Source organism: Pantherophis guttatus, chromosome 1, assembly GCF_059756535.1.
Source record: "Pantherophis guttatus breed Tessera chromosome 1, ASM5975653v1, whole genome shotgun sequence".
In the NCBI taxonomy this organism is placed as follows: domain Eukaryota; kingdom Metazoa; phylum Chordata; class Lepidosauria; order Squamata; family Colubridae; genus Pantherophis; species Pantherophis guttatus.
The window spans coordinates 236,507,239-236,534,984 of NC_142063.1; the positions used below are offsets into that span (position 1 = coordinate 236,507,239).

A 27,746-nucleotide genomic window follows, 5' to 3' on the forward strand; every position below is an offset into this window, starting at 1 on the left:
ATGTGAGAGAGTAAATTCTGATCTTCACACAAATGTTTTTGGGGTTTTTTTTAAACTTACCTGTCAGGTCTAGGGGTACGAGTTAAAATAAATGGAAATTTTGCATTTAGATAATTAAAATTCTATGCCAACAACATTATATTTTCAATTAATAATTTTGCATAAATCTGCTAGGTTTCGTTATTCTTTACCATCTCTTAAAGGTTTTAAGATTTTTACAGGATTGCATCTAATGTAGAAATCTTAAAAGTTTGACTGGAAAGTTAAATCTTCTGGATCTATTTTATTAAATGTCTATGCAGACATTTATCCTTATAATGTTTCTGCCATTTCTACAGGTGAAGTTTAAGTCTAAATTGGGAACCATTCACCTGCTTGGTTCTAGCTCTTCCAAAGTGCTAATTACTTTATGATCACAAGTATTGCTCTTAAATATTAACAGGTCTTCTAGCAAAAAAGAAAAAAAAACCACACACCAAAAACAAAAAACTAAAGTGTTTTTTTAAAGTTTCAAAACCCACCTGGATTTGAAACATAAGGACTGTGATATCTGAATAAAAATCTTTATTTATTTGAAAATTGGTTAGAAGAAAATACTAGCTTCGGTTTTAATGCTTACATAAAATTCAATTCATCACCTTAATTTTTAATTAACATGTAAACAATATTCCTTTATATTTAAGGTCATGTGATATATCCAATGGAGAGCTTGGAGATTAAACAGTTGCTTCTTTATTTGGAAACATGTTGTCCAATGCAACAATGTCACTCTGAAAAGAAGGGGAGCTCTCAGCATCATTGATCTCTGCCAACCTTAGTGCTGTTTCCTCCATTGTTGTCCAAAAACCTCATATTCATAGAAGGAACCCTTCTGCTGGAATCAGAATATATAACTCTATTACAGTGTTTTAAATATTCATGACCTATCGTTAAGCTGACAAATTTCTCGGAATCAGAAATAGGGAATTATGACATTCCATATGCCAGTGGATCACAGCTCCCAACAATCCTCGAGGAAGTTGGGAAATGTAGTTCAGCATTTATATGGTCACAGGTTCATCACCCTTGCCATAATAGGGCATTGTAGTAAAAAAAAAAAAAAAGGATTCAATTAAGTAGAACATGACATCTGTGATACTGCTTACAATAATCCCATAAGATGCATCAGAATAATCCACAAAACTGATGCTATTTTTTATATATATCTCTGTCTCCTTTAAAATGTCAGATTCGTTGATTTAAACAAAAAAAACAAACAACCAACCCATTCAATTTAGGCACCAGCAGTATTGATAATTCATTAAATGGCCTTCATAAAATGTTTTTCTAACATGTCATAATACTTTTAGGTATTCTGTTTTCTTCAAAGTACTGTATCAAAGTATCAAAAATATTTTCTAAGGCAGAAAATTCTAAGCAAAATAAATACAAGCTTAACATTTACACTTCTTTTAAGATTATTAAATCTTATAGAGTAGCTGTATAGAGTAGCTACATTTGTAATTAATCTACAATTTTTTAATTTATGATTTTTTTAAAAAAAAATATCAATGCTTTTGAACTTTGGTGTTGGAGACGACTTCTGAGAATACCATGAATAGCCAGAAAACAAATTGATCATAGAACAAATCATTGCAAAGTTCCTATTGAAAACAAAAATCGCCAAGTTCACATTTTGAGGTCAATAATTTTAGGAAATGTGGGAAGACAGAGAAAAAGAAGACAACCAGCAGCAAAGTGAATAGACTCAAACTGGCAATGGGTACATTGTTTGAAGATCTGATGGGCCAGATCGGAGATACATCACCCTGGTATCTATATGGTGGTTAAGAATCAATACTGACTTAATGGCACATAATATATTTACAAATGAAAACAAAAATTTAAAATATAGTCCATTTCTGTAGCTGAAATAAAAATGCCATAATTAGAAGTTTCAAAGGAGGACTTTAAAGTATCTTCTTGCCTTCTTTTGTCCTTTAGTAATAATTTAGTACAAGTCTTTTAAAATGCAAACACTGTTCAAAGAATCCCCTTTGCAAAAGGTAGGCTTTTCTCTTCTCTTTGCTATTTCCCATTGAAACCACAAGAAAATGAACAGCAGAGCAATTTAAGTGATATTCACATTAGAGTACCAAACTTTATCAGGAAGCATGAAGAACATTCAGTTCCCACTCTCAAATTTACTTGATAATTCATGCATGATGTTGTTGCAAGCACATAAAAAATAGCTAAAGAAAAAAATAACTATGAAAAAATGGACCAGTATATCAAATTAAATAAAATGTATGATCCTGGAAATATTATTCTGGAATACTTGTCAATGGCATGAGTGTCGATTCTCATGCTGCTATATCTCTGGATTTTCCTCCTATTTGAATTTCCTTCTGATCCAAGACCCAACTGGACCATCATTCTGTCTTCTTTGCCTCCATTTTCAGACACATATTGCCCTAATTCATTTACTTCTCCATCACTGTAGCTGCCTTCCATCCCTGTCATTTGCTTTGGCTGTGGTATTGCAGAAGCACAAGAAAGCTGCGGAAGAAAGAGAAGGAATGACATTCAAATCGACATAACTACATCCATTGGTTAAGGTCAGTTCCTGCCATAATTATATATGACTTTGTTTTAAATTTGAATATTTAGATTATTTAAAAATACTAAATATCTTACCAAAGTAACAGAATATTTGAAAGTTAGGGTTGAATTGTGGGGTGCTCTCTGAGCATTGTTTTTTCTTGCAGATGTTTTATTATCCAACTAGGATATATCATCAGTGCTAGAACTCCACTCCCTTCTAGCACTAATGATGTTATCTAGTTGGGTAATGTAATGTCTGCAAGGAAACAACCAAGCTCAGAGAGCAACAAGGATTCACATTAATGTCTCAGTTGTTCCCTCTTAGTTCCTTATGACAGTAACATTTACCTTCTCACATTGCTTCCGTTCTTTTCTCTCTTGAACCGTGGTCAGGTAATTCACTGCAGCATACTCTAATACTGAGAGGAAGACAAACACAAAACTGACCCAGAGGTAAATGTCCACAGCTTTGATGTAGGAAACTCGAGGCATGGAGGCATTGACACCAGTGATGATGGTAGACATGGTCAGTACCGTCGTGATACCTAAGGACATTACAATTTTCCAATTGAAGATACTCATTTTTAAATAATGCATTTATTTCACCAAAGGGCAAGCTTTTTTTTTTTTTTAAAGAAAATAATACGTTGATTTAAAGAAGTTGGTCTTATTTATACTGACAGCCTGGTATCTTTATTTGTGTTTCTGCCTTTTTAGGATAAACTAAAAGCCTGTTAGTACACACCCTACCCAGTGGTGGGATTCAGCCAGTTCGCAACAGTTCGGGAGAACCGGTTGTTAACTTTCTGAGCAGTTGGCAAACTGGTTGTTGGAAGAAATCATTAGGACAGAGAACCAGTTGTTACTTGAATCCCACCACTGACCCTACCCAGTATTGCCCAGACTGATGCATAGATAGATGCCTTGAGGATAGTTAATTCTGCTTTTGAGCCACAGAACCAGGCTAGCGTTGCCATCCTAGACACATTTGGTGGAGGAAGTAAGATAGTAGAAAACAGCAAGACCTATTTATGAGAAAATAATTGTTGAAAAGGGATCTCACATTTGCAGTCTAAAGCAAACTTATCTCTGATAAAACTCATTGGACTTAGTATTGTTTTCAAATAAACAATTGATACAAATGGCTAAATCTACATAGTTTTAGTCCCTGTGATTATCTGTCTGATCGTCTATCTATCTATCTATCTATCTATCTATCTATCTATCTATCTATCTACCTACAGTATCTATCATCTATTTATCTTTCTTTCTTTCTTTCTTTCTTTCTTTCTTTCTTTCTTTCTTTCTTTCTTTCTATCTACCTTCCTACCTACCTACCTACCTACGTACCTACCTACCTATGTACCTATAATCAGCTCCCACCTGCTTTTTATCCATAGGCTAGCTAAGACTTCCTATGGGGAAGAAGAGAGGAGGTAAAAATACAAGTAGTCCTCGACCTGCAACAATTTATTTAGTGAAAGTTACAACGGCCCTGAAAAATGTGCTTTATGACCAGTGGTAGGATTCAAGTAATTTAACAACCAGTTCTCTGCCCTAATGATTTCTACCAACAACCAGTTTGCCAAACTGCTCAGAAAGTTAACAACCGGTTCTCCCGAAGTGGTGCGAACTGGCTGAATCCCACTACTGCTTATGACCATTTTTCATGCTTATGACTTTTGCAGGTCAGGTGATCAAAATTCAGATGCTTGGCAACTGGTTCATATTTATGACCGTTGCTGTTTCCCACGGTTATGTTTTTACACCTTTTACATGTTTTACACCTTTTACAACCTTCTGACAAGCAAAGTCAATGGCGGAAGCCACGTTTTTTTTTTTTCCAATTTGATTTATATGTCGCCCTTCTCCGGAGACTCAGGGCGGCTTACAATGCGCTAAGCAATAGCCTTCATCGTTTTGTATATTTATACAAAGTCAGCTTATTGCCCCCACAAACTGGGTCCTCAATTTACCTACCTTAGAAAGGATGGAAGGCTGAGTCAACCTTGAGCCTGGTGAGATTCGAACCTGCAGTAATTGCAGGCAGCTGGTCTTAATAACAGGGTGCTTTAGACCACTGTACTACCAAGTACATTCACTTAACAAGTGGGTTACTAACTTATCAACTGCAGCAATTCACTTAACAACTGGGGCAAGAAAAGTCATAAACTGAAGCAAAACTCCCTTAACAAATTTCCCACTTAACAACAGAAATTTGGGGCTCAATTGCGGTCATAAGTCGAGAACCACCTGTATTACAACTAAGTTTACTTGTCAATACACACTGTCCTAGGTTGCAGCTGTTCTAAATAAAGCAGAGATGGATTCCATCACTTACCTAAGGGAACTCTTGCAGGCACAGCACGGCGGTCTATCCAAAAAGAAACCCAAGACAACATGACCATCAGAGTGGCAGGGAAATAGGTCTGAAGCAAGAAGAAGAAGATATGTCGTCGTAATGTGAAGTTGATGAAGAGACGGTTATACCAACCTGCAAGAGAAAGAGGGAGAACCAGATCACACTGAAGTCTACCAATGACAACAACCACATAAGCAGCAAGGAATTCTTAGAATATTTACTGTGGATTCAGTTTAGGTGTTTTTTAAACATTGAGCAAAAGAGACTGGTTTACCCAAGTTTAATGAAATAAAATAGTCTGCTGCAAATAGATCTGGTTTTTTTCTTCCTAATTCCTGTAAATATTTTTGTACATCGTGAAAGAGACAAAAAATGTCTCCGCGTTTTCTATCTCTGTGAAGCAAATGTTGCAATTTGTTTTGACACTTCCTCCTGTCAAAATACCCTCAGTCACACTGGAACAGGTGGAAAGTAACATTCTGGCAAATAGAAATGCCCTACTCCTACTAAGTTCCACTAACAGTTCTATTTGTACAAGAATGACTTCTGTTCCTTCTCTCTAGCCTTTCTACGTGAACATGTTTAGAATTCATAAGACTGAAACATTTTTTCAGACAATAGCAATAGCACCTAGACTTATATATCACTTCACGGTGCTTTACTGCACTCTCTAAGTGGTTTACAGAGTCAGCATATTGCCCCTAACAGTCTGGGTCCTCATTTTACCGAGCTTTTATATCTTTCACACACCACTTTTAAGTACTGATGAACAATTATACAGCCGTTCTTGAATGCAACATCATTAAACTTGCCAAGGAAATCTTATATTTGTGAATATTTAAGTTATATAATCTTCTTGGATTATATACTTTAAATCTTCTTTCTTGGTAAAACCTGTAAAATAATGTTACGAAAGTCCTTTTTTGGCCTGATGGACAATTTGGCAAAAATAGATTCTTGGAAATAAAAGAATGGCAACTCTATAATATACTTTCTTTTCAGATAGGCCTAGAACTTTCTCGAGAATTGATATCATATGCGTTTCAAAAAGGTGGCTAATTAGATAGTTAAGGTAGATGTCTTACCTAGAATATTTTCTGATCATAATCCAGTGATTTTAACACTCAAGGGGAAAATCTACAATTTTTAGATGGAGATTAAATTTAATTTAAAAAAAAGAATTGTTTAAGACTGTAAAAAGAAGTTAAATGATTTTTTAAAATAATAATTTGGACAAAGGCATGGCTTGAATGACTGTCTTAGATGCCATCAAAGCTGTTATGAGAGAAATCCCAAGAAAAAAAAGAACTTTAAAAAAAACAGGAAGATTTACAGAAAGTATCAACAGACACTGTTATTTTATATCACATTAAAATTTTACTTCCACAATTACCTATGCTAATTATAAGAGAAATAGAGACCAAACTAAACTATATGAAATAGAAGAACTTTGAATTTGCAGATAAACTAGGGAAATGGTTGGCATATGAATTGAGAAAGGAGAGAGAAAAGAACACAATATTAAAGATCCAGAAAAGGCAAGATTGTACTAACAGATAATGTGAGTATTCATTATCCATGACTTCTATTTAAATTTGTATAACAAACAGGAAGTTTCTCTGGAAAAGATTGATGAATACTTGAAAAAACAGAGTCTACCAAAACTTTCACAACCTCAGTAGCAAATTATGAACAAGCTATAAAAAAAGATTAAAAGTAGGAAAGCACCAGGTCTGGATGGGTTGTGAACTCATATTATAAATGCTTTGTGGATCAACTTTTATACCTCTTAAAAAACGTGATGAATTCCATTCTACAAAGGTCTGCTATGCCAGAATCCCGGAAAGAGCCACTATTTATTTATTTATTTTATTTTATTTGTATACCGCCCTTCTCCAACAGGACTCAGGGCGGTGAACAGCCATGGTAAAAACACAACATATAAAATTTAAAAACAATTTAAAAAACATTAAATAATTTTGGCCATCAATTTAAAATAACCCAATTAAAACCAATTATAAATTTAAAACCGCAAGGATGGGGTCAAGCCAGCCCGGCTAGATGGAATAGATGTGTTTTCAGGGCCCGAGGAAAAGTCCGGAGGTCTGGTATCGTGCGTATCTCTGGGGGTAGGTTGTTCCAGAGGGCAGGTGCCGCCACAGAGAAGGCTCTCCCCCTGGGGGTCGCCGGCCGACATTGTCTGCCCGACGGCACCCTGAGGAGGCCCTCTCTGTGTGAGCGAACTGGCCGGTGGGAGGCTATTGGTGGCAGAAGATGGTCTTGTAAATACCCCGGCCCTAAGCCATGGAGCGCTTTAAAGGTGGTCACCAACACCTTGAAGCGCACCCGGAAGACCACAGGAAGCCAGTGCAGCTCGCGCAGGAGAGGTGTCACATGGGAGCGCCCCGTCGCTCCCATAATCCCCGCGCGGCCGCATTCTGGACCAACTGGAGCCTCCGGGTGCACCCCAAGGGGAGCCCCATGTAGAGAGCATTGCATATTGCCAATGGAAGCAGAGCATATTGCCAATTGAAGGACAATGTCTCACTTCAGCCAAGAATTATAGACTGATGTAGTTGCTGAATAATGGTTATTAAATATTTGCAACAATATTGGCTGATAAACTTTTTTTTTACAGGATATCATTCATAATGATCAATGTGGGTTTCTATTCAAAAGACAATTAAGAAATCACATGATAAATGTATTGGATGTAAGAGCATTTTCTACAGCAAAATGAGAAGCAAGTGGCCTTGATTCTTGCAGATACAGAGAAAGCTTTTGACAATTTGAATTGGACATTTATGTTTAAAGTTTTGGGAAGTATGGACTTTGGGGAGAATTTTATTCAGGGAATCAAATCAATATATACCTTACAGGAGGCATATATTATTATTAATGTAGATTTAACCACGCTTATTTATGGAACAATTATGTTAAGGTATGAAATGATATTAAGAAAGACGTATTGAAGTGGAAGAAATGACAATTGTCATTATTGAGCAGAATTTCAGTGTTTAAGATGAATGTTTTACCAAGGATATTGGTAAAATCCAAACAATACCGATGCTGACGATTGATATACCATTCAAACTGTGGCAAAAAGATATCTCTAAATTGTACAGCAAGGCAAAAAAACAAGAATCAAATATAGGATTACCTGATTTGAAATCGTATTTTGCTATTTGTTGTTTGGTACGGATGAAAGATTGGGTGACTGAGGAATAGGAGGTTACTGGAGTTAGAAGGACATGATTTGAAATTTGGTTAGTGGCTAAGATGCTGAGCTTGTCGATCGAAAGGTCGGCAGTTCAGCAGTTCAAATCCCTCGTGCCACATAACAGCGTGAGCTCCCGTTACTTGTCCCAGCTTCTGCCAACCTAGCAGTTCGAAAGCACATAAAAAATGCAAGCAGAAAAATAGGGTCCACCTTTGGTGGGAAAGTGTTCCGTGCGCCTTTGGCATTTAGTAATGCCTGCCACATGACCACCACATGACCACGGAGACGTCTTCAGACAGCAGTGGCTCTTCGGCTTTGAAACAGAGATAAGCACCGTCCCCTAGAGTCAGGAACAACTAGCACATATGTGCGAGGGGAACTTTTACCTTAACCTTTTATGACAAAATTAATATAGATTTTCAAGATAATTTTGTTAGATGTCCCATAATGAGGGTTCGGATTAGGTATAAAATAAGACTGACTCCAAAAATTCCTCTATGTATGTCACCCCAAGAAACCTTTCTTAGAAGAGAAATGATAGCTATACAAACTTGGTTGACCTATTCTGATTTCTTGACTTATTCTGAAATAGAACCTATGCTAAACTCTTTCCAGAAAAAAAAAGGATTGTTATATTTGACAATATTTTGCTTATGCTCAATTTATAGATTTAAACTGGATAAAAATAATTTTATGAATGAATAATCTGTGTTTGAAGTGGATTTATGTACTAACCCTGACCATATTATTGCTAAGATTTATAAATTATTATTGAAAATGAAGATAGAAGATAATTACGTCAAAGAATGTATGATTAAATGAGCAAAAAACTTTGGATATAACATAGTGCTTGATCAATGTGAGAATATGTGGAGTAAGGGATTGAAATTTACATTGAATTATAACTTGAAAGATAATTTTTATAGGATTATGTATCATTGAAATTTAATAACTGATCAATTGTAAAATATGTACAACAGTATGTCAAACATACATCTGCTTGTTTAAGTAGAGGTGGCACTCTTTCTGGGGTGATGGGGGAAGACCTGCAGAGGGTGAAGATCCCAAAGAGAGGTCTGGCCAGATGATGTGGATATTTGTGACAGACAGACTTCTTCCTCCCCTTGCTACAAATCCAACGAACGCCAAGTTACAACACTGCAGTTAGAGATGTGCAATTCAAGCCTGAGTTTGGGATTTATCTGCTGAGCTTTTGTAGGAAAGAAAACAAATTAATTCCCATTGTAAAAGTATGAAGAAATACGCTTTGTGGTCCAAGCGAACTTACCTGTGCTGCTATAAAAAGCAAGTTTGGTGGTGGTGTGAAACTCTTGTATAAGGAACTGAGATAATGATATTCTATCATCTGTTTTCAAGGACTCGTTCCCATTCTTCCAATACAGCATAAGATCATCTTCAGTATAAGCATCTACAGAGAAAAGAAATATTTATGGCAATGAATCCAGGTAACATACAACACAGAGTTTAGTCCAATCCTCAGCAGCCTGGTACCCATAAAGTAATGTCTTATATTTCAACTCTCAATCTATTTTATACACATCATAATTTAGTTCTTGCTATTACAAACATGCTAGCAGTTCTTCCCAATGCAATTGTAGTCCGATCAATGCTGTTAATATTAATGATGAGGGGCAGGTTTTACCCCTTCAATATCATTGACAGCAGCATAACAAAAAGTGGGAAACATTAAATGTGAAATTGGACAGCTACTACTTTATGTAGTACTTAATATGAATCATTATATGCATACTTAAGTCTTCTATGTTTAGTTGCAAAATATGGATCTGGGGTCCAATATCATTTGTCAGTCAGTTCATAAAAGAACTGTTGTAATCTAATTGTTCCCTCTGTTGTTTTTGACTGTGAGAGATGCAATATCCAGTTTGGTTGCCATGTGTGTAGACTTTTAGCCATTTAGTTAGAGTAGAATGTTGCCCAGTGTATACCATTGTGGAGGTAGTCTACAGTTCATATCTTAGATAATTAGCTTCCTTAGATATCAAATTATAACTTCAAATTATTATGTGGCTCTATGATGCCATATTATGATTATTTTCTAATAGTCTTATCTTAATTTAATATTTTATCTTGGATATTTTATTGTCCACATACAGGTAGTTACAACAGTTCATTTAGTGACCATTCAAAGTTACAATAGCACTGAAAAAAGTGATTGATGACCACTTTTCACACTTACGACTCTTGCAGCATCCCTATGGTCATGCGATCAATATTCAGACACTTGGCAATTGGCTCATATTTATGACGGTTACAATGTCCCAGGGTCAAGTGATCACCTTTTGTGACCTTCTGACAAGCAAAGTCAGTGGAAAAATCAGATTCACTTAACAAGTGTGTTACTAACTTAACAAAACTTCAGTGATTCACTTAACAACTGTGGCAAGAAAGGTTGTAAAAGGTGGCAAAAGTCACTTAACTGTCTCACTTAGCAACAGAAATTTTGGGCTCAATTATGATCATAGGTTGGGGACTATCTGTACATGCTCTCTCTATCTCTGTGTGTGTGTCTCTCTCTCTCTGTCTCTCTCTCTCTTGATTTATATTTATATATAGTGATTATATGTAGTGATTATATATAGTGATTAATGATGGTTTATTTAAACTTATATTTGTGCCTCTATGTTTGTTTTATTAGTGTTGCATACCAGTGATCGCATAACCTCTGAAGATGTCATATGCTAAATAAACAAAATAAAAAACTGTATATCTAATTTCAGCACAACACCTTATTGTCACTATGGCCATAACAAATCAGTCAGCAAAGGAATTGTTTTATAATTTCCAGATTATTTGCTAAAATCGTGTTGACTACTGTAATGCTCTCTACATGGGGCTGTCCTTGAGGACCACTCGGAGGCTTCAACTGGTACAGAATGCGGCCGGGCGGGTTGTGATGGGAGAGTCCCGATACTCCATGTTACACCCCTCCTGCGCGACTTGCATTGGTTGCCGGTTGCCCTCCAGGTGAGATTCAAGGTGCTGGTGATGACCTATAAAGCCCTACATGGCTTAGGCCCAGGATATTTGGTGGACCATCTGCTGCCAGCAACAGCTGCCCATCGCCCGGTGCGTTCTCACAGGGAGGGCCTGCTCCGGGTGCCGTCGGCTAGATAGTGTCAGCTGGCGACCCCTAGGGGTAGAGCTTTCTCTGTGGGCGCACCCACCCTCTGGAATCAACTCCCCCTGGGGCTCCCGGTTGGCTCCTGACCTTCGCACCGTCCGCCGCAAATTAAAAACATGGTTGTTTACATCGTCCAGCCTGGACTGAGAGGGTTTTTAGAGTTTGGGGGTTTTAATATAACTTATATATGTACATTATGTATTTTATAATTTTAATTGATTGTTTTATTATTGTGAGCCGCCCTGAGTCTTCGGAAATAGGGCGGCATATAAATTTTATTAATAAATAAATAAATAAATAATAAAATCTGCACTACAGGCTACAGTATTTCCTTTTTTTAAAACAAAATCTTTAAAAAACAGTTGGTCGGTTTTATGTGAAATAACTAAACTCAGTCTAGACCCAGATCCTTATGGACTAAGAAGAAGAAGACTGAATCTGCAAACAACATCAGTTACGGTATTAGAACACCTTCTGGGAAAATAACATGCAAACCTACTTAGAAATCAGTTTTAAGGAATCAATATGTGGTTTTTAAGTACTTTTTTTACTTACAGCTTTCAATTTCCAGGGAACATGTCTGTGTGTCAAGGGGAAAACGACTGAAATCCATGTTACACATTGCTGTTACAGTGACCCTAAGAACACAGTAAGAGTATTTAATGAGTTAAAATGAGAAATGGGAGAATAAAAGAGGAATAATGCAGGTTAGATCCACATTCCATTTTTAACAAGTTTTAATGGAGTGCTGCGTAATAAATGCCATTTTGTTCATGCTTGGTTATAGTAATTTCCAATATTTTCAATAAGATATACACCCAGAACTGCAATAGCCACAGTAGCAGTATAAATATTGAATAAACTCCAATTAAGTCATGGAACGTGCTCCTGAGTAAAGATATGCAGCTGGCAGGGCAGAGGTGTAACATGGCTGTATTGTGGTGTGCTAATATACACAGTGGCACCCCAATCTGGACCAGATGCAGTTTCCAGATGGTCTTCAAAGACATCCACATTTAGAGCACATTGCAATTATCTGCTTTAGAGGTGTCTAAGGTATGAGTGACCATGAACAATGCTTCCAATACAGGAAGCAACTGGCGCACAATGTGAAACTGCAAAAGCCTTCCCAGCCACAACTGCTAATTAGTCTTTAAAAAGGAGTCATGAGTCCAGGAGGATCCCCAGACTGCATACAAATCTGTTCATAATACTGCAACATCATTCATAACAGTGATGGGTTCCTACCGGTTCGCCCTGGTTCGGGTGAATTGGTAGTGGCGGCAGCGGGAGGCTCCAGCTACCCACTCAGATGTCATCATGGACGCTCTGCGCATGTGCAGAAAGCATGCACGCTCACAGCTCCAAATCGGTAGCGAAGGTAAATGGAACCCACTATTGATTCATAACTAAGGATGGAAAAACATGGGCCCTTGAAGCCCATAGCCACCCAGTCTTGAGAAAGAACATCCACAGCATCACTAGATTGGCCTTAGGGATCTAGAACTCTGCCTCATCCTATGCCATCAGGCGATCTGATCTATAGCACTTTCTTTCTTAAAAAAATAATTTCATTAAGAATTATAATTATATAAATAAAAACTAGTGGAAACTACAAAAAATTCAAAGAATAAAAAGAAAAGATAGAGTGCAGGAAGAAATATATATAAAAAATAGGTGGGGGGGAAAGAATGTAAGGAGAAAACAAATACCTAAAGAACTTCCCCTTCATCACAATAAATATAAATAATTTGACAACTTATTATCTTCCCTTAAGGTATAACACTCTTTATCCAATATTTCATCTCTTACCTATAAACAAATCCTTAAAACCTTGTCATCCAGTCCTGGTCAGCAAAAATCCATTAATGGTTACCAGAAATAACAATATCAATTTTAACCATAATCAAATAAACCACCTTAATATTCCTTCCCTTTATATTTAACAATCTTGATCTTTAGTTCCTTCAAATAATATCCCATAACTTGATTTGATTTCCTTTTTCCTTTGTTCCTTTTTACCAAGTCTTTCAACACTTCAACAGATCTGCTTTGTAAATCCAATATAGGAAAATTATCCAACTCATTCTTCTGGTTTGTTATTTGTATGTCCTTTTTAAGTATTAAAACATCAGACGGTTTCATTCATATAGCTAGTATATCGTCTTTTTCTAGATCATTCTTGTAGCCTGTCATTTTTAAATCCAATTCAAATTTCAGTCTTGTACAGTAGAACTTGTTCCTCTTCCCTAACGTTATTTACACGTACTCTTATATATTCTTAAAATTAACTTCTGAATCCATTGTTCACAAATACCTTTCAGTATGTCACATGTTAAAGCATTTTGCTCCATGCTGTGTTAGCAAGTCACATTTGAGTGTTCTTCTCCTTTAATTATAATCTTTAATTCCTTCTGACTCCCTTCAGCATACAACCTTCGAAATCCCACTTATCAGTATTTTTTAATTTGTTAACAACAGCAATTTGAAGGATAATTTTAATGAATTAATTTGATTATAATTTCTTTGATTTTTGTAAGCTACCAACAGTCATTGACAGTCAGTTAGCATACAAGTTGAAATTATGATTATATACACAAGAATGTGAAATCACACTTGCCATTTCTTTAATTGATGTTGGTCTTTGTATACATTGAGTTCTTCCCACAAACCTAGGATGTTGTAATGTATCAGTGCAGTATATGTGCCAATCCAAGCAGTATGGCCTTTTGTAACTGATAGGTGGAAATTTTGTCAATGAGCATATTTTCTAAATGACATCCAAGATATTTTGGTATGGCATCCAGTGTGCCAATAACCATTGGGACCACCACTGCTGGTTTATGCCATAAATGTTGAGCTTCACTTTTCAGAACTGGATAGTTTATGATCGTCTCAGTTCTTTGACATCTATTCTATTATCCTCTGGTATTGCCACATCAATTATCTACATTTTCTTCTTTTCAATCATAGTTAAATGTGGTATGTTATGTGCCAAGACTTTATCAGTTTGTATTCAGAAATCCCACATTATTTTAACTAGCTCATTTTTTAGTTTTTCAACTACATGTTCCCACCAATTTTCTTTACTGGCAGATGATAATTTTAACAGAAGTTCCACTGAATCATTTTGGCAACTGCTGTTATGTCATTGTTGATGATCAATTTGTGTAATCTTCTTGCATGAGCTGAGTAGATGATCTACTGTTTCTTCTGCTTCTTTGATCAATTATTATTGTGATTGCATCTTACCTCAAGCTGTAAAGTACTTGCCCATCTGGCTGTACTCGAAGCATGACATTATCTGTTGTTGTGTCATGGATAAAGGAACGCTTTGAATGGACAAAGAACATGTCAGGCACCCAGATCTTTTTCACAAGTCTGCCATCAAAGGTCATACTTTGGTTATTGGTACTTGGAAATGACAATCTTTCATCTTTCCAGTAATGTCTCAGGTAAAGCGTCATGGTGAAATCCTAATTTTAAAAAATGGAAAAGAGACATTTTCACTGCCAATCCTACCTTTTCCCCATAAATATTATTTAATCACATGTGGCAAATACTAAAAATACAAAAAAAAACTAAGTGTTTAAGCATTTAATGGAGTAAACAGAAAAAAAAGATTTAAAAATTTTCATCTACCTTAAAAATGAGAAAAATTCTCTTAAACTATTTGATTGAATGGTAATTATTTGTAATAAAAAAAACATAAAAACCACTAAAACTAAAACAGAAGCCATTTTGATAATGCAAATTTCAACATCTGCATTATGTTACATTAACCCTACAATAAATACATCCTCTGCATGGAAGCAGAAGTAGTGCTCCTAAATGATACTTAGCGGCTCCTATGTTCTTCTAGAACAGTGGTTCTCAAACTGTGGGTCGCGACCCCTTTGGGGGTCGAATGACCCTTTCACAGGGGTCGCCTAAGACCATAGGAAAACAGATATTTTCAATGCTTTTAGGAATAATTTTATGGTTGGGGGTCACCACAACATGAGGAACTGTATTAAAGGGTCGCAGCATTAGGAAGGTTGAGAACCACTGTTCTAGAAGGCTCTGGTGGGAATTCCCCTGTTTATAAATGTGCTCAAAGGACTATAATACTTGTGAATGTTTTCTATTATGTCCAGTTATGTCTGAGCCAAGGTTTATGAGTGGCATTTGAATGGCATTGCAAAAAGCATTAGGTTCAAACAAAACCTAAATTGGATTCCATTTTATTTATATTTATTGAAAATTAAATATTGTTGATACAATTATTATCCAGTCATGTTTATAATAATTAAACTCTTCTTTGCTATTAATAATTACATGAAACTTTAGGGAGTTGCATAAAGCTTTAGGAGCATCTAGTTGCATACCTCTGGGTCCAATATTGCTAACTTTATATTGAATTTCATGAGCATTTATGAGACTGGGATAAATTTATGATACAGGAGGCACTGTCTGAATTACTTTTGTAAATACATATGAATGTGCAAAAATAACTCCTTGAATACTCCAGACAATGCTGATCTCAATAAATGTCTTAAGAGTCCAGGGAATCCCGGGGTATATTCATGAACCACTAAATGAATCATATTCCAACTATCAATTTGCATTTTGAATCATAAAATGGATACTTACCATGTCTACCTCTGAAATGCTGTCCAGACTTTCAACTTGTACATCAACTCCAACAGGAATTGAAGGGCCTGGGTAAACATAGAGGATATTGATGTCAACCATTAGGATAGATATTCAAAAAGAAAAAAAAGTAGTGCCTATTTTTTTTTTAAATAGAATTTTTAAGGTCTCCCACTCACAGTTTGGGACTCTTGGTGGAAATCATCATTAGTAACCAAAAACAATAACATCAAAAATAGGTATCACAGGAAAGGTAGTTGTTAATTAACTACAACTTGTTCAGCGATCATCTGAAATTCTTTTATTTATTAGATTTTATCCGGCCGTTTTTACTTTAGAAATAAATAATACTTTTATTCCTCTTCCTATTTTCTCCACAACAATAGCCCTGTGAGACAGGTTGGGTTGAAAGAGAGTGACTGGCCCAAAATGACCCAGCTGGCTTTCATGCCTAAGACGAGGCTAGAACTCACAGTCTCTTGGCACGCCACAGATCACAACCTAGATACTTGGCAACTGGAACACACTTATGACAGTTGCAGTATTTCATAGTCGGGTGATGGCCATTTGTGATCTCCCCTGCTGATTTCACAAACTCAGTGGGGAAACTGGCAAGGAAAAGTTACAAGATGTTCCTGTAACTCACACTACTGCAGCTTTTCCCCCTGAGAAGTCTGGCTGAGGAGTGCATGCATGTCCTCAGTACAATTTAATATCATCAGCATTCAATAATAGCAAATAGGACTGGAATTGTGGTTGATAAGGAGTGTCATAAATAATAGTGTCACATGACCATGTTGCTTGTTGACGGCATGTCTAGTAGTCCCAGTTGCTGTTATTCAGTGAGGACTACATGTGTCCTTAAACGAGGACCTCATGTAACCAAAACTTCAAACTTACTGCTCGCTTCTCCATAGATTTTGCTTGGGAGGACCAACAAGAAATTTCATAAATTGCAATCATGACAGCTCACTGTGACGTTGCAATCATTAGCTGGGCACCAAGCACCTGGATCATGAACACATGACCTCAGAACATTGCAATGATCAGAACTTTAAGGACTGGTCATAAGTCCCTTTCATTCAGTGCTGTCATAACTTTGAATAGTCACTGAATGAATAATCCTAACCCGAGGATTATTAAAAGGTAAAGATAAAGGTTCCCCTCGCATATATGTGCTAGTCATTCCCGACTCTAGGGGGCAGTGCTCATCTCCGTTTTAAAGCCGAAGAGCCAGCGTTGTCCGAAGACGTCTCTGTGGCCGGCATGACTAAATGCCAGAGGCGCATGGAACGCTTTACCTTCTCACCAAAGGAGGTCCCTATTTTTCTACTTGCATTTTTTACTTGCTTTTGAACTGCTAGGTTGGCAGAAGCTGGGACAAGTAACAGGAGCTCACCCCTTTTTCGTGGCATTAGGGATTCAAACCGCTGAACCGCTGTCGACCTTTCGATCTACAAGCTCAGCTTCTTAACTGATTATTATTATAGATTATTAGTACTGTACTAATCATTTTTATTTCCATGCTGGGAAATGGCCTCACCCAATGACGTCAGGTAGATGTTAAACATTTTCCCAAAATCCCTGCCATACCACCCTCATATTAATAGCACCCAGTTTTTGCAGCTTAACAACAGGCAGAAATTCAATCAGTAAATTTCTGAGTACCAGAATGCAGTGAGCAAAAAAATGAATGCAACATTTATGTCTGTCCTGCAATATTAGCAATCCTTGTACCCTTCAAGACTGTAATTTCAATTTATATCAAGGACACCAGGTTGGAAATGAATGCATTCAGATTACAATCATCTCTTCCAAAAAATGCCTACAATCTGAAAAACTACATCAGGAAAAAATCCCCTATCCCCTATCCCCTATTTAAGCAAACATTTACTGTACATTTCACAGGATGCAGTGATTCTTCCTATTCGTTTTTGTACAAAATCAATGCAATGTTTTTGCAAGAAGCTATCATACCTCCAAAGCCTGGCCGCATGCTGAAGTCATGGTCATCTATTTTGAGAAGTTGTTCTGACTTTATCAGTGGTGATTTGGTGATATCGGGACTTCGTTTAAGTATAGGGCTATATGGCAGGGAGACAACAAATACAATGCAACAAATTATTTCTTAGTTTGGGAGTTGGACCCCCAAGGAATCAGCACATATCAGAGGGGTAGGAATACGTTTTTCATATTTATGCTGATGAACAATATCCATAAATATTCAAAAATGAGGATTTTCTCCAGATTCTATGATAGAGTCCGCAAGTTCACTGAAAAGACTGGGTGTGTCAGATAATTCTTGAATATGTGGGAGCCACATGTGGGTAACTGATAAAAATGATAACATGGTAAATGATAGACCAAACAATAGCACTGGAGAAACAGGAACAAATAACATTACAGTGGCACTTGTAAAGAATTTCTAAGCTAATTTTGCAACAATTTGATTAAGGGGAACTATTAAAGAATTATGCATAATATAAAATCTAGTTGCAGTCCCAAAAGAAAGAAAAGGATTTGAATGCTTTATGAACTCAACAGAGCTGGGAGTATAGTAGCCAAGTACTACAAAAGCCAAGTATCTGAGGGCACTCTAAGTACTTAGAACAGGGGTGTCAAACCTGCATTGTCACGGCAGTGTCATGTGATGTATTGCAACTTTCCCCCCCTTCGCTAAACTGGGCATGGGCGTGGCCAGCGCGTGACACATCCAGCCCATGGGCCACGAGTTTGACTTAGAAGATAACAATTGCCTTGAAATTGCTCAGCCATAGTGTCATCTGAAGTACCTGAACAGGTACTCTGGTTACAATCATATTTGAGATGGAGACATGGAACGCTATTTAAACCATAGTAATTATTTACCACGTTGCACCATATGCAAATCTTATTAAATCTCTGTTCCTGTTTTGTTTTCTCTAATTTGGCAATGCACAAGGGTACTCCGTAGAAGAACAGGCTGCACACTTAAATAAAGAAAGTGGTTGTCCTAAAGGTGCATTTTTTCAAGAGCCAACTGGAGTCTCTTGCTGTTCTTTGAAGATGTTTCACTTCTCATCCAAGATACTTCTTCAGCTCTGACTGGATGGTGGGGAATGGAAAGATTTATATTCTATCATCCAGTCAGAGCTGAAGAAGCTTCTTGGATGAGAAACAAAACGTCTTCAAAAAAAACAATAGATTTCAGTTGCCTCTTGAAAAAGCACCTTTTTCATCACCATCATCTGGATGACTGAGAATCTCCATAGACAAAGAAAGTGATTGTTTCCTTCTCTTGGAAACCTCTCCCACACCCTTACAAAACATCTTTTATGGGTTCTCTACGTTGCCCCTTTCTCAGCCTGACTGTAGAAGCAGTTCTGTTAATGGAAGAGCAGGTTGGATTCTAGACTGATGCACCAAATTCTGCAAAGAGCGTAGGAGATTGGAGAGGAGGCCTAGCAGAAATACTTCTATCCCTTGCTGTTTCAAACCCAATAATCCATAAATTCTATTGCTTTCTAAGCAGAGCTGTAATGTGAATCAGTCAAACCAAGTACATACATGTGCAAATTAGTCCTTTAATAAAGACTGTTACTGCCCAGGAATTCCTGAGTTGTGATCTTGATTCTATCCCTCTGTTTATGCAGCCTAGAACTGTATTGGCTTTTTTGGCAGCTGCAACACACTTCTGGCTCATATTTAAGTGATTGTCCACTAGGACTTCAAGATTCCTCTCACAGTCACCACCAGGGTAGGTTCTACTTATCTTTACTACCGGTTTGCAAGGGGGCCCTGTGCACGCGCGCACTTGCTTCGCTCACACGTGCGCGCTTCTGCACATGTGCAGAACCTTCCTGATGACATTGAGGTCGATGGGCGGAGACTCCCACCGGTTTTACTACCAGTTCTATAGAACCGGTCCAAACCGGGGGCAACCCACCACTGGTAACCACTATTGAGCAAAGTACCACATATACTGTGCATTTTGTTTTTCTTGCCTAACTATAGAATCTTACTTTTTCACCATTGAATTTCATTTTGTTGAATAGCGCCCAATGTTCAAGTCTGTCAAGATCCTTCTGTATCTTAAGCCTTACAGTCCTTGGCCTAAGGAGCTTTTTTAAAAAAAATTTTTTTTTGATTTATATGTCGCCCTTCTCCGGAGACTCAGGGCGGCTTACAATGCGTTAATCAATAGCCTTCATACTTTTGTATATTTTTTTTTATACAAAGTCAGCTTATTGCCCCCACAATCTGGGTCCTCATTTTACCTACCTTAGAAAGGATGGAAGGCTGAGTCAACCTTGAGCCTGGTGAGATTTGAACTTGCAGTAATTGCAGGCAGTTGATGTTAATAACTGTTAATAACAGTATTTTAGTTTGCCGCGCCACCAGGCTCTTCCCAATATGTTAGTTCCCCATCTCCTGAATTAGCACAGTTGTGAAATCAATCCATATTTTTAATTTTTATTCTAATAAGGAAAATAGATGATCCATGAAAGGGTTAGAAAACTGGCAACCTCCAGATGTTAACAACTAATGTGAGTTGGAGAACAACAACTGTAAGGACACAGAACCTTGGTCTGTGGATATCTTGTTTGAGAATGGCAGACTAGCTCTTATAGGAAGTATGAAATGGAACTTTCCCATCAGATGCTGCAGGAATATAATTTACCAAGTTTTGAAAGTAGTAAAATAATACATGTACTATTGCCACCTTAAAAAAAAATCTCATTCCCTCCAATCAAACTGTCAAATCCAGAATTTAAAGTAGCAAAACCATTCTACTAGTTTCTTGTTTATATATGGGGATAAGAAAGGAAAAAAGCTATAAGAATTTCAATTTTCAGTTTATCACTTCAATTTTAATTGCTTACCTGCCTTGCTTGTGTGTTGCTCCATGTGTTTCTCTTCTCTGTCTTTGTGGCTGGCTATAAAACCAAAAAGAACAACAACAGTAACACAATTTTTAGAAACTTCCATAAAAAACTTAAATCAACATGTCAAGTCAAGAGACAAAGCAGAGTTTATGAATCAACCCCAGTGTAATCTAAGCCCAAGCAGGGAGAGACTTGGCAATACCAAGTGTGTACAATATACCAAGCCTCATAAAATGGAGGTAATTCCCCAAGGTGGTTATTTGGGCATATCCTAAGTCCGTGATGGCGAACCTATGGCACACGTGACCAAAGTTGCACACCAAGCCACGTCGCCTGGTACGCGCTGATTTGCCTGTTTGTCTTCCGGGTTTCTGGGGCACATGTGTGCGCGACAATCAGCTGTCCTTTGCACGTGCGGCAGTGCCAAAAACCGGTGTGCCTATGCATGCCGGCCAGCTGATTGTCAAGTGCACATGCGTGCCAGAACCCAGAAGTTCAGCTTTCCCAGAGCGTGATCCCTTCGTGCGCACGGCAGTGCCAAAAACCAGCCTGTGCATGTGCGCCAGCCACCTGATCATCAGCTGTGCATGCACGCTAGAATCCAGAAGTTCGGCTTTTCCAGAGCATGGCCCCGATGAGCATGCACGCACGATGTTTCCGTGGTTCACCATCACTGTTCTAGGTATACAGGAGCATTTGTAATATCTTGTTTGTGAATCAAGGATCCAGTTGGGGACTGGATTGTTCCTCTTGTTATATGGACCTGAAAGCCTACTTCAGGATGGCCTTGATCTAGAATCTAGATCTACATCTTTCCTGTTCTTGCTCACCAATCACCTAAAAATGTAGAAAGCATACATATTTTTAGACAGTAGAGGACATAAACTCAGAAGTGGTTCCCACTACTCAAACTCAATGTGTGTTTTGCAGAGTAATAATGATGATACTCTGCTTAACTCTGCTTACCCCCATCTCCCCCACAACAAAAGTCATGTTCTAAGTTTCATTATACTATGGCTATTAACTTGATTACAAGTTTTGCAGGCCACTTTGAGAGATAGTTAACACTGATGCTGAATTCTTGAGAGCATCTATCTATCTATATCTATCTATATCATTTATCTATATCATCTATCTATCTATCTATCTATCTATCTATCTATCTATCTATCTATCATCTATCTATCTATCTCTCTCTCTGTGTCCTTTGTGATATCAATTCCCATACTGTACTTTGAACTTTCCTAGTTTTCCATTGATGGTTCACTATTAATCTGGATTAGATGGCTCAACTGGTATAGCAAAGATTCTACTCTTGCTAGTAGAAGATGGAGGTGACTTTTGAGGATCCACTTCTTGGATCCTCTAAAAATCTATGTGGGGAATTGAGAGAATCTGCAGAAAATGCCAGCTGCAGAGAGGCAGAGATTTAGTGAAAATTGGATCCCCTTTTCATACTCCTCTGCTCGATAATGGAAGAGAAGATATGAATCTTCTTCATCGCTGGATTGCATATCCCACATTTCATTATGAAGCCAGCAATATTTGGATTTTCACATCAAATCCACTGCATTGGTTTTAAAACAGCAAATAATATTTTATTTTAGTGCCAGCCCCATTCATTTTGATTCCCTGTTTTTACTTTGGAAGGTGGCCTTCAACACATCCCTCAAGGGGTAAAGACCTAAAAAACTTCATTCTCTACATCCCATAGCAAGGGCCATTTCAAGAGGAAAAGGAATTGGTAGCTGTAAAATGCCAAGGATGTTTGGGGGAGGAAGAGGCAGCAAGAAGGAAAAGATCATAGATATTCATTCTTCCATTGCTTATGATAGATTATTGAGCTCATTGTATGAAAACCAAAGGGCTTAGACAATAGTAGTTTAGTAGAAATGACAGCTGGATGTGAAGGGGAGGATGAAAACGGATAATAAAATGGGAGAGATATAAATAGATGAAATCTGGGTCATAGTAGGATTCCCATGGCAGCAGAGGAAAGAAGTGTATCTGCTTTGTGGCAGCAGAAAACTCTGTTCTTCCCCTTCCACCCACCCCTCAGTATCCCATCCCATTCCTCAATTCCCTCTCTTTGGCAAACTTGGTCACCCTGCACATACGGAACAAGGAAACAAACTTCAGTCCTTAAGTTCTTCTTTCAGCAGCTCTTGTGTCAAGCTCTTAACTCACTTTTATAACAGGCTCACTTGCAGTTTTCCCATAACAAAATTATCCAGTCGAAAGTAGCTCTGATTCTGACTAGGAATTTGAGAAGCTCTGCTCGAAAATGAAGGCTAAAAATTATGTTGGTTATGCTAAATGCCTGAATCTGCTCACATGGGGTATCTACATGTTTATACCCCATAAGGAATATTTGTAGCTCAGGATTGAAATGAGGGGTCTTTGTTGCTCTCTCAGCTTGGTTGTTTTCTTGCAGACTTTTTATCACCCAAACTAGATAACGTGATCAGTGCTAGTGGGAGTGGGGTTTGCTCTCATTTTATATTCTAGTGACTTGCCCTGTCGGTGTTGGGGGGAGTGGTTTTGGAAGTTGTTTGGTTGGGCTGTTTACTATTAGCTTGTTTGAATATAAAAGGTCACTCTTTGCTAGCACTGATGCTGTTACCTAGTTTGGGTAATGAAACATTTGCAAGAAAACATCCAAACTCAGAGAGCACCAAGGACCCCACATTTTTAGGTATTTTAGAATGCCAGTTGAAGATAAAATTTATGTATGTAATTTATGAATGCCTGCTGGGACAATAATTTCCACCTATTGAAAATAAAATATGAAACTACTGATACATTCATGAGTTTCTCTGGGCAACAAAATAAAAACATTTTGCCATTGCCTTCTTGGATTTTTCCCTACTTTCCTAATCTAGTCTATCATCCAGAAATAATTGGCCTCCATTCCAGGTATTAATCAGGCTGAACTTTCTTAACTTCAGAACTCACAGAAGGTCAACAATATGTTGCTCTAAGATCTTGGCTTAATAAGAAACTTACAATTAACTATAATTTCCAGTTTCATCCAGTTTGGAAAACATGGTTCCCAGCATGGGGGAGCGAGATATTCAACCAATCTTAAACCATCATGGTTTGCATTAAAGCTAGCTCATAGTTTTGACTGAAAAGGGCAAATTATGACTAAACTTTCTGATGTGCTTCCTGTTTAAAAGAGTGGATTCAGGACTTGCAAGCTTATCAATAGCTCAGAAGATGAGGAGGAGGAGAAATACATTTACGTATATCCTGCCTTACAGCTGATACAAAATCTCATTAAATCTTAGTATGAAAGTGCTCTTAAGGAAAAAAGATAAGCTATTCAGTGCCAGTATGCCATTCCAATAAAGTCCAATTACATGTGAATCCTCTTTTCAAATGCAGCTTGCACAATGCAGATTGAAAGAATGTTCTGCACCAGTAAGAAAGTAAGATTATAAATAAGAAAGAAAAGATTAGCTGAGACAGGTAAGGCTCTTTGCCGCCATATTCCAAACTACTTTCATCTTCCCCATGCCTTTTGCTCCCTTTTAATTTGCCGCCTCCCCAACCTTTATAAACAGTGCTAAGAGGCAAACAGCCATTCAGGCATCCTGCGCAGAATGACTATAAAGAAGAAAACTTTAGAGGCATAGCTGAAGGATCCACCCCTGGCTTAAATGTATTTGTGTCAATGGCTGAAATGAGTCACTGGCCATATGGTCAGAGATCCAGTGTTGGAAAGGAAGCAGTCTCGCAATGATTCTGAACAGGCATTGACCAATGGAGGCTTAGGATCTCAGAAGATTAGGGACCTAAAATATAGAAAAATCTCTGCTTCTTGAGTCCAGACGCCATTTATACATTAGTATACCATACTCTGACCATCAGAGTCAGTATAAAACCACTCTCTATTAATGATTTACACGCAGTGTTTCTCAACCTTGGCAACTTTTAAGACCTGAGGACTTTAACTCCCAGAATTCCTCTGACAGCTTGGCTGGCTGGAGAATTCTGGGAGTTGAAGTCCAGATGTCTTTAAATTGCCAAGCTTGAGAAACACTGATACAGGATCACTGATTGGGTGATGCTATGAAAGCATATATGGGAAAATAAGCTGAGCACAAAACAAGGCCATCTGTCCCAGAACACTGTGTTTCCATAGCATGGGCCAATCCAAACATCATGGGGTGATTTGTCCATTCTTAGAGGTGAATCTTCTGGAGATGGAGTTGATAGCTACTTTCGGACCCTGGTTTTCAGCCAGCAGACTATTGGCATTTCTACACCCCTGAGAGCTTCATCTTTGCAGAGTGTGCAGTTTTAAATAAAAAATAAATCTTTATTCCCATGATAAAACAATGCTGACAATTAAGGCATCTGTTAAACTATTGCCAGGGCTGGTTTAAAGAATTTGGAGGCCCAATGTAACACGGAGTTTGGAACCCCTCCCCCTCCTAAACCTAGATTGATATTACACAAGAATTCCTGCAAATTGAGATGCTGAAATATTTAAACTGGAATATTCACAGTATCTGAACTAAAACTGAACATGTGTCTTAAAGAAACATAGGTTACACATGTCACCACAGTACAAAATCCATTTTAGGAGAATAGCCTCATTGGCCAACATAGAGCAATATTATTCTGTAAGAAGACTTGGTTCCCTGAAAATCTTCTTAGATTGATAAATATCTTGCCTAATATGGAGCTGCGTTAGCTAATAGATAGGGTGGCCTGCTTGAAAACCTCATTGGCCTCAGGTAAACTCTCTGCTCTCAGGTACATAATGATGGACACAGGAAGGCATGTCTGTACCTTCAGGCACCTATAGCTTGCTTCAACCTGCTGCTCCTCAGCCTATAGCTACATACACTGCAGTCCCCGTAAATTGGCCTTGCTATTTCCATGAGCATTTTCACGAACAGCTTAAAAATTAAGTGATAAAGACCTCAAAGGATTTATTTTGCCAGCTTCTTTACAGCGCTCTTCAGTTTAATTTTGCTTTTAAGAACTTGATTTGGCAGACAGTACTCTCCAGACAGATGTGTCCCAACCTGGCATCTCCAAGATATGGCAGATGACACTTCACAGAATTCCTAGCCAGCACCTGGTTGTTGTTTTTTAGTATAATACACTTGGAGATATATTAAGTTGGAAGAGGCTGTTTTAAGACAATGTGAATAGTTTCCAAAGTCAGGAGTTGGAGGGTATATTTCTTTAAAATAACATTTCATGTTGAATTCCACTTCATAAAATAATGTTTCTTCAAGTTTGAGGAGGAATCCCTCTACTGATTCCTATTTTGAATTTTGAATTGACTCAGACAAATAAAAAAATCAGGAATTCAACAACTTGGTGCTTTTTTACATAGCAGGTAGCTTATTCCTTGTTCCCTTTAACGAGAATTCTTCAGGGAGACTGTGTTGGATGCAAAATTCTGAGAGGACAGGAAGGGGAAAGGGGATTATTTTTCTGAAACTTCCTGAAATTAACTTATCTAAAAATTCAAGCAATTAATGCTAATACATTCACTACACTAAACTTCTTTGCACTAAGAAAATTTTGATCTACCTAAATCATTTGGAAGAAAAATACTACATTGGGTAATTCACAATAAATGTCTTTTTAATTAAAATAATTTCCAAGTATAATGGACACCTTACAGCACATAAAGATGGTACAAATTCTATAGTTCCACAGAGTTCAGTAGAGTTTGCCTTGTAATGAACACAACCTTATTTATTATATTTCTTAGGTTATAGTTTTTGTTAGAAGTGTTAATATTATGAACCAATGTATAGAAGCATAAATTTGACATACTGAACTCATGCAAAATGAAACCCCTTAGTTTTTACTAAGATCCTCAACAACAGCATATTGACATTAAAAACTCAAGGAAACTTTATGTCCCTGGTAGAAAAAGAAGCAAATCTAGATCAGGAATATAGAAGTAATTTGTTCAAGTCTTTTAAAATTCAAATTATGTAATAATTTTGATATATTCTATGATAATGAAAATGTTAAATAATTGTAATGAATTTATACACAGAAAATAAAATGTCGAAGATGTCTGGAAGAAGCATATCATGGATGTTTGACACAAGAGACATTTTCACTTGGTGCAAGTGTGAATGGATTGAAAAATATATTCAAAATATTAAACTGAGAGAAAAGAAGGTGCGTTAGTTTCTCATTTAGTCTAATTATTCTAATTGCATCAAATGAAATGGTTGATCGGTTGCTATCAAATAATCTCTCCTGATTTCCTTCCTCATAATGTTCATGTGAAATTAAACTGATTTATATTTATTTAGTGTATTGATTATAAACTCATCACATCAAAAAGGGACATACTTTTACAATAAATAGTTTTAGTACAAATGAGAGCTGGATGTTTGGATGTCTTAAATCTGGGCTGTATATTCTCTTGAAAACTGCATCACTTTTCAACTTTGGGGTTTCACTCACCTGCCCTTTTTATAGACTTCATGGATTTCTTTTCCATTAGCTTTGCATTCTCCAAATAAAAACCATCCACAAAATAGCAAGAAGACGCTTGATTGCATTTTATAAATCGTCAACATGATAGCTGTTGTTCTTGCATCCAGAATTATTCCACAAAATAAACAAAAAGAAGAAGAAGAAAGCAAAACGAAGGTTCGTTTTATCTTTTTAAAACATGATCCGTCTGTTCGTTATTGGAAGGATGTTTACTGGTAGGAGGGGAAAAAAAGGCATCCCACAATGTTTAATCTGGACAGTGGAGAAAGCAATTTGCACTAAATCTATAAATCCTCCTACGTCAGTGGCAGGGATTTTCAAACCATGCAGAATTCCTGAATCTGCAGATAAGAATTCTTTTGCTTGAAAAGGGATGTTAAAAATTGGTCTAAAATGAAGCATTTAAGGTATTTTAGGAAATGGCTTTTAAACGTG

At 37.3% G+C, this 27,746-nt stretch overlaps 1 protein-coding gene across 1 annotated transcript; it reads right to left on the minus strand.

The window, feature by feature from the left end:
• Positions 1 to 549: 549 nt before the first annotated feature.
• Positions 550 to 27,519, minus strand: LOC117660763 (gamma-aminobutyric acid receptor subunit rho-1). The gene is made up of 10 exons (XM_034408964.3): positions 27,279 to 27,519; positions 20,823 to 20,876; positions 17,938 to 18,044; positions 15,961 to 16,028; positions 14,581 to 14,804; positions 11,884 to 11,966; positions 9,454 to 9,594; positions 4,925 to 5,077; positions 2,932 to 3,128; positions 550 to 2,538 (listed from the first exon to the last, which is right to left on the minus strand). Exons 1-10 carry the CDS (start codon positions 27,392 to 27,394, stop codon positions 2,248 to 2,250), a joined length of 1,434 nt encoding a protein of 477 aa, XP_034264855.1. The 5' UTR covers positions 27,395 to 27,519; the 3' UTR covers positions 550 to 2,247.
• Between the last annotated feature and the right edge of the window lie 227 nt (positions 27,520 to 27,746).